This window comes from Crocodylus porosus, unplaced genomic scaffold (genome assembly GCF_001723895.1).
Source record: "Crocodylus porosus isolate Cpor-Errol unplaced genomic scaffold, CroPor_comp1, whole genome shotgun sequence".
Classification (NCBI taxonomy): domain Eukaryota; kingdom Metazoa; phylum Chordata; order Crocodylia; family Crocodylidae; genus Crocodylus; species Crocodylus porosus.
In genome coordinates this window covers 7,604,417-7,617,871 of record NW_017728918.1, presented here as the reverse complement: position 1 = coordinate 7,617,871, position 13,455 = coordinate 7,604,417, and the positions used below count along the sequence as shown (strand labels likewise).

Genomic DNA, 13,455 nt, shown 5'->3' with positions numbered 1-13,455 from the left:
GCATTTTGCATATTGCTCCTTGTACTTCTGCTGGCAAAATCCAGTTCCTCTCAGTGATTTTGCTTGATCCTATCATATCTGTATACAATTTTTCTGATATGGTTTCAGCTGTATGCGCCCAGAGGCTGGCAGGGGGGCACGGCGAGCTCCTGCAAGTGGCGATGGCACCGTCAGCGGTGGGAGTGGGGTGGAGGCAAATGGGGAGCTGTCGCAAGCAGCCGCAATGCTGTTGGTGGCGGGGGGTGGTGGTGGCAAGCGCCGACCAGTGGTTGGTGATCACTCGCAGACGCTGCCAGCAATATCGGTGGTGGCCAGCATCGATTGTGGACTGCCCGCAGACGCCGCCAGTGGCGTTGGCGGCAAGGAGGTGGCGGGCCATTTTACAGGGGGTGCATTGCCACGCATTGCCAATGTTTAGGGCCGTGGTGCCTTCCACACTTGCTGCACAAGTTTGCTCTCCCTCCCGGAGTCTCTTTGCCAGTGGAAAAGCCCACCTGTGAGCTGGCTTCTTCTGGCCACAAACTTTCATGCCAACTGCAGGGACTATTCCTTTTGGATCTGCAGCCTGAGCCTTCACAGTTTCTGCTGTCCTGCACATTGCACACTTGGATAATCTTTTCCAGGGACAAGCATCCCTCAGACAACAGCCTTTCTTGTAATGCAGTGTCTGCAGTGCCACAAGGAATCTTCTCTCCAATGAAAGTCTATCAAGTTCCCAAAAGCATGGGCCTTACCCAGTCCCGGTAATTTGGTACATACCGATCTATACTTTCTCCTCTTGTCTGCACATAAACCATTTGTGTCTTTTAAGAGTCTCATTTTTTTTGGCATGCAATACTACTCAGATTTGGACAGTATTTTACTTAATTTCATATTTTGACCTTTTTCCAAGGTAAAGGTGTTATAAACAGCCAGAGCTTCTTCCCACACATCATGCAAGAAGTTTAGAGATGTGACTTTGTGATTTTTCTTTTCTGCCCCTGGAGCTGTTAGGTACCACTTCGATCTTTGTCTGAACTCCTGTTTTTTGCTGCAATGCCTGACATAAGAAGGGCAGATAGAGGTTGCAAAACTTCCATGACTAATGGTCCTTTTATATAACTCTGCAAGCAGATCATTTAGAGGCCTTTATCCTTCCACGTGACTGTGTTGCTCCACTTGCTCTCAGTTTTCAACTTCTGGTTTAGTTTAGAGCTCAAATTTTGTCAAATTCTTTCTCATTTGCCACTTCTGAAACCATGTCGTGATCACTGGGTTCAGTAAATGCAGGCATATATGAATGAGAAGAACTAAAAATAACACATTTTGCTATGGCATTGTAGACAAGCTCCTGCAGCTCCTTTGTCTGATTATAACTGGGCGAAATGAGGGGCCATCTCCCAATTCCCTGCTCCCTCAGTCTCCTGTTAGATGCATCGCTACACAGACTGTACTTGGTTTGGTTAATGGAAGTTTTGTTGCAAAGGATTCTCTTTGCTTCTGTCGCGGGAGCAGAGCAGAATTGGCCTGCGTGAGCCACAAGTCCACCCCTTTTTGGCCATACGGTTTTGAAGCAACGTTTCGTAGGAAGGAATATTAAGAACAAGAAAGGAAAGACAATGTTATTCCTCCCACTGATTTTTTCCCCTTTTACAGTCACATTTTCCCAGAGGTTTAACTGGGAAATGATGTGGTGCTAGCCCTTGTGCCCCATCCCAGTCGGTGCTGGTGCTCCGCTTTCCCACCTCTGCTTACCAAACTGCATTTTCCTTTAAAACAAAACAGAGCTTCGTCTCTTGGTTAACCAAAACATGCGAAAACGAGTGACTTACCGTGCAGAGAAATCTATGAAAGGGGAAACCAAAAACACTGTGCAGGGTGCAGAATCAACAAATGAAAAATAAGGCCTTTTTTTTCTTTCACTCCCATCTCTTTGAACTGATAATAGCAATGAAATGGGGAGAACTATGTCCCCCTTAAATAGGATGACCATATGGTGCAATGTGAAATCTGGGACAATGTGAAATCCGGGACTTTGTTGTCTTCCCCGCCCCTCCGCCTCTCCCCCGTAGCTACTGCAGGCAGAGGCGGGGTGGCTCACTGCTAGTATTACTGTTCAGGCAGCTAAAGAGTCAATGGCCTGGTAAGGGCCCATTTTTCTTTACTATACTACACAGGTGTTAACAATCCCCTTTTTAATAGTCCTTCTGCTAATCAAGGTAACCTGTTAGGGCAACTTTGCTGTCTGCCTGGCTTCCTATTTCACAGCTTGTGCCTGGGATGCTCATTTTAATTTTTGTCTGGCTTTCAAAATCCAGGACTGTCTTGGCCAGTCCAGGATGTATGATCACTCTACCCCCGAGCTCTTCAGTCCAGTTCAGTCTGAGCTACAAGTTGTTCCTTTTTCACTATTTCACACAGGTCAAAGTAAGAGCGAGGCATGGTAGAGCAGTAGATAAGGAATCTCTCTATGGCTCTGTTCATGCATATTCAGTTCATATCCGAGATGGCCTTGGGCACGCTAAAATTTAATTTCTGACGAGAAAAACTTTTTAGTGCAAAGAAGTGTTACTGTTCTTTGAATTGCCTGGTTGTTGTTCAAGTCTTATTATCTTTGAGTGCCCGGAGCGTAAAGATTACTTCTTTCTTTCTAGACAATGGAAATTACTTTCTTTGCAAACCCACACTCAAAATGTTTATTCTGCACTGTATCTGCAGGAGGGTCAGGTGACGTTGGAAACCTTTAAAACACAATGACCACAAGAAGGAAAGCTAATTGTATTATTCTCTAGGATATTTCAAATAAAAGGGAAGAGTGATTCTCCCACTCAGGAACCATTCTTTTCAGATGAGTACTGCCCACCTTTTAAAGGAAAGGTTTAGAGCCAACCTGCTATTTGAAATGATAACCACTGCACACAGCATGTGTTTCATTTACTCTTTTAATTGCTGCAGATATCAAGGATGCGTGGAGTTAGTTGATTTGGATCTGTTTTTTTGGTTCATTTCTCTCAGACTGTTAGATTACTTTGATTATAAAAACCATTAACTAGAGAGGTTAAGTTTTTAGAAACTTTGACCATAGAGGTGTTACCTTTTGTCCCATGAATGGGTACATCACCTCACCTTAGAACAGCTCTTACTTTCACAGGACTTTCAGTCTTTTAAAATAACAGTTCATTTCATAGGTTCTCACCCTCCAATTGCCTGACTTTTCTCTTCCATGTCTGTATACGTGTGACCCAAACTGGGATTACTTTTGTGATACACCTGACTGCTAATGGAAAATGTTCCTTGTAGAGAGTTCATAAATCAATACACTATCCCTGGTTCAACTTGGTTTGCTCACAGTTAGGTTTTTCACTATATAAAGCATAATAATCAATATGACAAGGTCCTATGGGACTGCACTCTGAAAAGTGGTTACCAAATGGAAAGCTATATCTTGGGTTCATGCTTCTTTATCTATTTCTATTGCCATTAGCAATAACTCTCACATAAGTATATGACCAGGTGTTGATATCCAGAAAGAAATATCCGCAAGGAATTTTATGGCATTTGATCCTTTATGTTTCATTTTATAGATTCAAATCACCTCCAAGGGGCTGTGCCTAGAATCTGAGTTTTCTACTCCTGGGAAGATACCCTACCCATAAGTTATTGGGAGGTCATCCCATCCTCACTAGTATTGCTTTTTCTTCAATCTATATTGGCTGCTTCAGGGAGGGAACGAACAATGAAATAATCAACAACAAACACCACCATAACAACCTCTCCCTCTTGGAGAGACGGGCCGTAGAATCTCTGAGGTCCAACCACCAAACCAGCAGATAAAGGAGGAGCTATCGTTATCCAAAACCATGAAGACTACATAAAAGAAGCTACCAGACAACTCTCTGCCACCACCTACTACGAAAAACGAGAGGAAGTTCCAACTCTCCTTTACACCTTAAAACTCAAAACCACCATCAAATCATTTCCATCTGAACTACAAGAAAAGCTACAGAAATGGATCCTCCTATTATGCAACCCAGGGACTTTTTACATGCTCCCTAAAATCCACAAACATGGGAACAGAGGCAGACCCATAATATCCAACTATGCCTAACTGAGAAAATATCAGGTTTCATCAAATCCATCCTAAAACCTCTTGTTACCCAAAGAGCAAGTTTTATTCAAGACACAAAAGATTTTCTACAAAAACTTAAAAACATAGACCACGTTCCCAGCAATACTCTCCTAGCCATTGTAGATGTTACCAGCTTATATACCAACATCCCACACCAGGGTGGCATCCAAACCTGCCTTACATATCTACAAGAGCAAGATTACAACTTAGAGTACAGACCTAAAGATATTATTGAACTTATGCCCTTCATCCTCACACACAACAACTTCACGTTCAGTAAGCAACACTTCCTCCAGACCATTGGCACAGCTATGGGCACCAAAATGGCCCCAGAATATAACAACCTAAAACCTGCAATCTCTGATTGATTTCCATTACTAATTCAATAATTATCACCCCTCCATCAGACTATCTCTTGAATACTCCAGCACCAACATTTCCTTTTTAGACACTATGATCAATATCCAGAATGATAAAATACAAACCACTGTGTATGAGAAACCTATGGACCAACATACGTATCTGCACAGAACCAGCAATCCCCGTAAACACAGCAAGAAAGCTATAATATACAACCAAGCCCTCCAGTACCACTGAATTTGCACTAAGGAGAACACCCATGAGCATCATCTTGCAAATCTCAAAGGGCTTTCATCCAACAAGGACACTCCTCCAGAGATAAAGATCACACTTTTGAAAGAGCCAGCTGAATACCACATGAAGAACTGCTGCAGTACAAAAAGAAAATCCCCATGAATTGCACACCATTAATTATGACATACCATCCTTCCCTGGAACCTATATGGGAAATCCTCAAACAATTGCAACCCATACTAGGAGACCCAATTCTTAAAGAGATCCTTCCAGAACCACCCATCCTAGCCTTTAAACAAGCATGGAACCTCATCAACCTCATCACCAGAAACAAACTTCCTGTGGCCCAAAACTCACTGAATGGATCTAGGCCGTACCATGACAAGAAATGTAAAACCTGCCAACACATCTCCACCACTCCCACAATAACTACACCTCACAACAGAACCATCATCCTTCCTGGGTCTTACATCTGCATCTCCAGAAATGTGATGATACATCTCATCCTGTGAACTAAATGCCCCTATAGAAACTATGTAGGAGAAACTAAACAACAACTGCGTACCAGTATGACCGCACACCGAAAATCTGTCAAAGACAGATGCCAATACTGAATTGCCTGTGGGTGCACACTTCTCACAAGGCAACCACTCTCTCTCCACTCTCTCAGTTCTAATCCTCAAAGGGAACGTTACAAAACACCTTTCGTAGATGAGCCTGTGAGCTTCACTTCATTAATCTACTGGATACAAAAAACCATGGACCAAATATTAGATTTATGGCACATTATAGCATGCCTGCCATCTGATAACTCCAGGCAACCTCTCTATGTTTTACCAACCTATCACCAGGTCAACATTCTCACCTACATGTCTTACACCTATTGTCTCCCATTGCCTCTGATCCTCACTGCCACACATTTGCATTTTCACAGAGCTGCATTTTGCATATTGGCTTCTATTCCCCACCATAGAGAACACAAAAGACTAGCAGACTCTCCCTATGCCTGAAGAAGGGTGTTTGTGCCTCAAAGCTTGCAAACAACAATTTCTCCAACTGTATAGTTGGTCTAATAAAAGATATCACATTTACAAGAACATTGTGTGCCTTTTCTTGAGCCTCACTTTCAGAGGTTTACATACAGTTACATGAGATGCAGCTGGCAAGGAACAAAAAAGGCAACAACAAGTGATTTTACAAGTATGTCAGAAGTAAGAAGACCAGAGAAACCATAGGTCCCTTATGGAATGCAGAAGGCAATCTATTAATGGATTATGCCGAGATCTAGTTATGGATGATGGAGAGAAGCCTGAAGTATCTAATGCCTTTTTCACTTCTTCACAAATAAGGGTGGTTATCACAGGATGAGTGCAGCCGGCAGCAAAGATGGGGAAGAGGACAAACAACTTAAAGTAGAGGAAGAACAGGTTAGGGATTACTTAGAGAAGATTGATGCTTTCAAGTCAGCAGGGCAAGATGGGATACCTTCAAGGGTACTGAAGGAATTGACTGAGGTAGTTTCAGAGTCATTGGCTGTCCTCTTTCAGGACTCCTGGAGGTTGGGTGAAGCCTCAGATGATTAGAAAAAGGTAAATGTAGTGCCCATCATTAAGAAAGTGCAGGAGGAGGATCCAAGGAATTACAGACCAGGCAGCCTGACCTCAGTACCTGGAAAGTTCATGGAGCAGGTCATCAAGGACTCTATTGTGAAGCCCCTAGGGGAGAACAAGGTTATCAGGAAGAACTGGCATGTATTCACTAAGAGCAAGTGATACATTGGATTGAGTGCACACTTTGGAAATTTGTGGACAGTACCAAGTTGAGTGGAGTTGCAGACACTCTGGAGGGCAGAGCCAGAATCAGAATGACCTGAATAGACTGGAAAAAATGGCCCACAGTCAATGAGATGAGATTCAAAAAAGATGAGAGCCAAGTCCTGCATTTGGGATAGAGTAATCTCATGCACAAATACAGACTGGAGAATGACTGACTGGGCTGCAGTGTGCTCTTGTTGCAAAAGAGGCCGCAAGCATAATAGATTGTATTAATGGGAGTGTCATCTACAAACCAAGGGAAATGATAATTTGACTTTATTCAGCCTCACTTGGAGTGCTGTTTCCAGTTTTGGACCACACCTTTCAAGAAGGATGTGGATAAATTGGAGAGGGTCCAGCACAGAGAGACAAAAATGATTAAGGGCCTGGGAAACAAGATTTAGGGGCCTGGGAAACAAGCAAGAGGAAAGACTGAAACAACTAGAGCTATTCAGTCTGAAGAAGAGAAGACTGAGAGGGGTGGGGTGGGATAACTGAAGGATGCTTACAGAGAAAATGGAGATAGGCTTTTTTCTGTGGCTATAGGGGACAGGACTAGGAGCGGCCTGAAGCTGCAACAGCGGAAACTTAGGATGGATAGTAGGAAGAACTTTCTGGCTATGATGGTGGTCAGGCATTGGAACAGGCTTCCTAGAGAACTTGTGGAATTGCCATTCTTGGAAATTTTCAAGAACAGGTTGGACAGACACTTGCCTGGGATGGTTTAGTCATGAATGATTCTGCCTTGAGCAGGTGGCTCATGATGTCCCTTCCAGCTCTACTTTCCTATGAGCCACTGGGGTGATCCTGTTCACCCCACAGAATACATAAAGCCATAGTAGAACCTTTAAAACGTGCTCAAAAGCCAAGCATAGCTGTGTAGCTAGAAATAGGAAATAAAATATGACCAAAAATGATCAGACCTTGAGATAAATATCCCCCCCGCTCAAACAACCCCCTAACGTTGATAGCAATACTTCTAAAATCTTAAAACACTGAGGTATAGGCAACCCGTAAAGTTAAAATAGAAGAAGCTATATATCTTTGTTATTGAAATGATCCCTGCTGAGTAAATGTGACATTAGAATATGATGCATGAACTTCCAATTTAGCTACCTGTTTGCTAGCGTGAAAAAAAGTCACAATTCACATGCATGATCATGCCAAAAACGGCTTGTAATTCAACAGGAATAATCAAACCAGCAATATAAGATTGTATTTTCCCTGCTCTGTCTGTGTATGCAAGGACATGCCTCTCAAGAGTGCTTCATTCCTGGTTGGGGTTATTATTACTATTCCTGTTTATATGGGGCTATCCATTTGCGCCAGTTTAGAAACAGGCACGTTGCCCTAAATATGAAACTGAAGTGCTTCTTCAGTCGACGTCCTTGGGAGGCATAGGGCTCTGAAGCAGACTAGGAGACTGTCAAATCACAGAGGTCAGTGGAGGACACAGGTGCTCTAATGGGATACGTCGGTGTTAATGAAAGTGAATTGCTCTGTTTTTCTCTGTGGGTGAATATGCAAAAGTGACCTGGGCCAAAGAGTTGTGCCACAGAATCTTGATTACTAAGAATTCAGGATCTCCTAAAGTTATTTTAACAAGACTATTTGTGTTTCCATGGCAATTAGATATTCTATTGTACTTAGACCCTTCTTTTTCTTTTCTTCTAGCTAAACACCACGTCAATGGAAACAGAATGGTTGAACCTTTCCCAGAGGGAACACAGATGGCTCTATTTGGTAAGATATCAAGTCTAAAAGAGAAGCACTAAACTGTATGAAGGTAACCTGTGCCAAAATCCTTGATTTCAGCATGAGTCCTTAGGGTTTTACAATCTGGACTGTAATTGCCATTCTTGAATTATCACACCCAGCAGAAGCCAGGCACTGTTGATTTTGGTAGAAATCTATGTCTAAAAAGTTGTGTGCATGTATGTTTTCCCAGTTTTTGACAAACAGAATATTTCATCCTTTTTTGAAGTCTCTTGTATAAATACACTATAGAAATTATTTATATCTGATTGTTCTTGTGACATACTTCATTGCTTTACACATACTTCTGCTGATGACTTGTGACTTGAGGCCTCAAGTCATTCAAGTCCCTTGGGTAGAATCAGATCCAGACACAGGCTTGGGTGAACCGGGTAGACACCCCAAAAATGGTAATTTTTTCCCATTGTCCAATTATTATTATCATTATCTCTGGCGAAGCAGGGCCCGGTACTAAAAGTTTGTCTGGGACTGCCGGGAGTCTAGGTATGATACTGAGTAGAAAACTTTATCTACTCTATTTGCATAACTTGTCCAGTTGATTGGTCTCTTCCCTCTTTCGTTACTGAAGACCAGATTCCAGTGTCTTTACTTACACTACTCTGTATCTGTGAACTTAAACAACTTCACTATATTTTCCTTAGCCAGGAGAGGAGAATATGCAAGCAGATACACTCTGCAGGAGATCTGGGCAGATTTTTTGAGCACAACTTTTTTCAGGCAAAAATGGTGATTTGGCAACACCAGAATGTTTTGCAAATTGATGGCAGCTTTACTCACAGTTTAAAAAAAAAAGCTGAGATGTCTTCTTTTGACATTTTTTAAATGAATGTTTCCATTTGTCTGTTCAGAACTTCTTTTTTTCTTAACATTTCCTTAATTTAGAAAAATTCAGAACTGTTAAAAATACTTGAACTCAAAATACATCGTCTTAAATGTTCCTTCAGACTCAAGACAATTTTTAGCTGACCCATCGGGCAACCAGGGATAAAGATAAGTGGGACTGAGGGAAGGCGAGCAAGGCAGAGGGAAGATGTCTCCGTGAGATGGGGCAATGCTCTAGCTTGTGCCTCTGCTCACAGTGGAGCAAAAACTTTATTCAATTAATAGTAGGTATAAGGAGCAATGGGTCATCTTTAAGATGGGGGCTGAAGAGTGCTCTGGGCAATGCCTTGCCTGTGGCCTGCTGGCTAGAGCAGTTCACTATGAAGTAGGAGAGAGAGATTCAAACTCCCTGCAAGTGAACCTACGTCCTCTGTTCCCTTGGCAAGTGCTCTCACCACTAGGACATTGGCTAAAATATAGGAGGGCCCTTGCTGCCCTACCCAGGTTTACTTCGGTTTGTCAAGCAGAAACAGAATCCCAAACTCTACATAAGCTGAGGGGATAAGTTATGGGGATAAGTAAGTGGCATTTAGGCACAGAAATTGGAATGGGGTTTAACCCTCAGTGGCTATTTCTGCCTGGCATGGTTTTGTTGGAGACAAGACTTTATTCTCTCATCCCAATTTTTTTAGGATGATTAAAGGAAAAAACTAACTCTTTTGGTACTATCAGAGGAGCCTCTTCAACCTGATGCTTGAGCCTGGTTTTTACAGTGTTAAAAGTCCACTTTTTGTGGTCCTGTCTAAACTGCTTTAGAACACCTGGTTGTCAAAAGGGCCTTTTTCATCCCATACAGTAGTATATAAGGATTCAGCCATCTCAAAACCTGACTTCTATGCCTAAGGTGGCCACAAATTTTAATCTGTCGTAGTGCATCGGCTTCTCTATGTTTTTCCCCAGATTCTTAATTTGCCCAGAGGAATCCTCTTTACTTAGCTATAAAGGGAGCTTGTGCTATTTATCTGGACATGATGAAGCCCTTCAGAAAATCTAACAGATTTAACTTCTTGCCCATGGGAGATTGTGTAACGGGCAATGAACCAGAAAACAGAGTCTTTATTGCTGTATTAAGACATGTATTGAACATTGTTATACTCTAACCAGAAAATGAATACCCCTTGGTTTAAAAACATACTCCACTAAGACTACAACTGCCTGTGTAGTTTGTCTGAGACAAGTTCTCACCAGAGAGATTTACAAAGCAGCAAGATGGGGTTCTGTTCTTACGTTCACTAAGGTTTGTTTCTTGGACTTGGTGTCATACTCTGATGTGTCACAGTCTCTTTGGCCACATCCACATGAGTGGCAATGTGCAATTTGCGGCGACACAAAATGCATGCAGCACCCGTGTATCCATTCACAAAATTAGATACCAGGAAATCATGGTATCTAAAAAACTGCAAAGAAGAGCTTGGTGGTGCACATGGCAGCAGCGTGCACTACCCGAAACTGGAGTCTAGCCAGCCAGAGCCATGCTCCAGCTGCTGGCCAGGCTCTGTGCACCCAGATCACTGCTGCCACAGCCTTGGGAGGCCCCCAGGATCCCAGGTAAGGCTTCTGGGGCCACTCAGGAGCTGGCCCAGCCTCTGTACCCCACCCGGGGCAATTTGCCACATGCCCAAGCACACATGCAGGGGCATTCCCTGGGGACAAGCAGCAACAGCACAACAATGTCATTGCTGTTTGTCCCTGGGAAAATGCAAGTGTGCGCTCATCTGGATGCAACCTTTGTGCTTCTCACTCCTTGCCCACCGTCTTCTGAAGGGGGCATTGCTTGATGCAGGGTCCCTGAAAGAGGACAAAAAAAGTTTATGTACTAGTGACTACAGCTTTTCAGGAATTGCTTCACATAACAAGCACATCTTCCCATTGCCTCTCAGAGTTCTTTGTATTTCAGGACACTGCGGGTGAGGGAACAGGAACTAAGGCAGTCTCTGCTAATGATGATGACGATGTCACCTTAGCATGAGAATGCTTTTGTAATCCATAGCGGGCTATGGACACAACTGTATTATAGGGATTGGTGCTTAGAACTAGAGGCATGAAATCCTGGAAGTGTGACTGCCTTTAGGCAGGATTCAGATAAAATGTAACACCTCGTTCATAAACATATCTATAAAAATCCATATGATTTACAAGTGTAACCTACTTACAGTAAATATCCCAGGGGTGCAGATAGGTTTAGACTATAGGGGCAGGCAATTATTTGGGGCGGAGGGCCGCTTACTGAGTTTTGGCAAGCCATCGAGGGCCACATGACAGGCAGCCAGGTGCAGATAAATATTAATTTTCTATATTTTTTAGGGGCCCTGCAGGCTGGATAGAATGGCCTGGTGGGCTGCATTTGGCCCACCCCTGGTTTAGACTCACTAGTAAAGTTAATAGTACGATAGTTTTTGCAGCCTTTAATGCAATTCTATACTGACTTGAAAAAGAATCCTTTTTACCCAATTCTTTAGTAGGGCTAGGTAACATAACTCTAGGCCCTGAAAAGGAGCCTCAGTGACACAAATGATTCTTTCGTATTTATTTTATGATACAACCTTCAGCTTTGGCCTAGGTACTGCGTGTGTTCAGGAGCATGCAACATGGTGTAATTCCTGCATGTTCTCTCATTTGCAGAGACTCTTGAAGTTATTAAGGAGAGATGGGAAGATTAAACTATTTTTAAGTATTGCAGTTCCATTAAAACAGTTAGTCTACCATGGCTCAGCTGTATCATGTGATATAGATGCTGTTCATTAGTATAAAGAAACGCTGTTGTCTACAACTACGAGATACTAGATTTCCAAGGTAACGTAGTGGTTGAAGATCTATTCCTGCTAATCTGTTGACTTAACTTGTATCAGTCAATTAAAGCATGCCCAGCATGGTAACGCAGGAGATACAAATATTACTGCACATAATCTCGGAGGAGTTGCAATGGAGTCTTATGGAATCGTATAACAAAATCGTTATGACACTTGAAGTGAGAGGGAGAAATATGCCAAGCTGCTACAGGAGAACAAAACTCATCCAATAAACTGCAGCCTAGACCGTTTTGCTCCTGTTTCTTTGTCTGTAAATGTTTTCAAGTATCGGAACATTTTTCTGATGAAAAAGTTCTGTATTAAATGGTTCACTCTTGACATAACATAGCTGAATAAAGAATATGTTTGAAAAGCTACTAAGGTTTTAGGAAAAACTTAGTATAGGATCCCAAATTGGCATTAGGATATAGGTGTATGCTGAAAAGTGACAGAAGTCGTCAAACAACAAAGCACATGTTACTTTCAACATGTGAAGAGTTCCATTGACTTCAGGAGGACTGTTCACATATTTAAATGTATGCATCATTTTAAATAAAGTGCTGTATTGGGAAGAGAATTTTTTTTGCTAGTTTCTCTAATTACCTACCATAACCTGAATTAACATGCTATATTTCTTCATAAATAACAATCCTACAAGCATCCAAAACATTTTGGTGCCAATATTTTCAGTGTAGGCTATATGCTGATCCGTCTTTTCAAGAAAAAAAAAGTTTTGCATGGTATGTGTGTGGATGGGCTCCCTTTTTGGTGCTTGTAGCGCACAGACCTTCTTAGGGTGAGGTCTGGATAGATAATTATCTTGTTTTCTGAATATGTGACCTTACCATGTTGCATTTGCTTGATTGAGTCTACCCTTAATCAAAGGATAATTGGCTTCTTGATAGGAGCAAGATATAGCCAGAACTAAATTGGTTAATAGTGGATGAGAACTGTTGTCTAAAGTAATTCTGTCATGTACAAAAGAGTCTGTTCTTAGTTTTCCCTCAGTGCAAATCTTGTCTACCTCCCACATTTTCAAGCAGAAAATAATTTTTAGGTGATTGAATCTGGAAAGTCAAAGTTCTGTTTAATAACTTAAAGGCTTAGTCACAATTATATCTTTGCACCTGTTTATATCAGTATCCCTATAGAGAACTCATAGATCTCTATCTTAGCTCTACATAACAACTGCATATAGAGTTTTATGCCCTATGGAACAATCAGGAGAGACCTCCATGTCTGTCTTTAATATGGTACAGTGGCAAAAATGCCTGACTTGCGTCTACAATATCTCTTTCACCATTACCACTGCAACACTTGTGAAATCTGAGTCCTGCTTTCATGGGTACAGAACCTACAAGAGCACACACAAAACGCAAACCTGAAAAACTAAAAAATATATTAAAATAGTAGGGCTGTGCAAAGCTTCAGTCCCTGATTCAATTTGTGAGAGATTCAGCCCAATTCAGTGCCTGAATCGCCAAATCCAATT

At 42.1% G+C, this 13,455-nt stretch overlaps 1 protein-coding gene across 1 annotated transcript in view; it reads left to right on the top strand.

The window, feature by feature from the left end:
- Window positions 1-13,455, top strand: part of MSRA (methionine sulfoxide reductase A) — a 442,159-nt gene that overhangs the window by 178,720 nt on the left and 249,984 nt on the right. Inside the window, exon 2 of the mRNA XM_019537196.1 lies at window positions 8,191-8,259. Coding sequence (XP_019392741.1) covers window positions 8,191-8,259 — 69 coding nt within the window. The remainder of the gene's footprint in view (window positions 1-8,190; window positions 8,260-13,455) is intronic.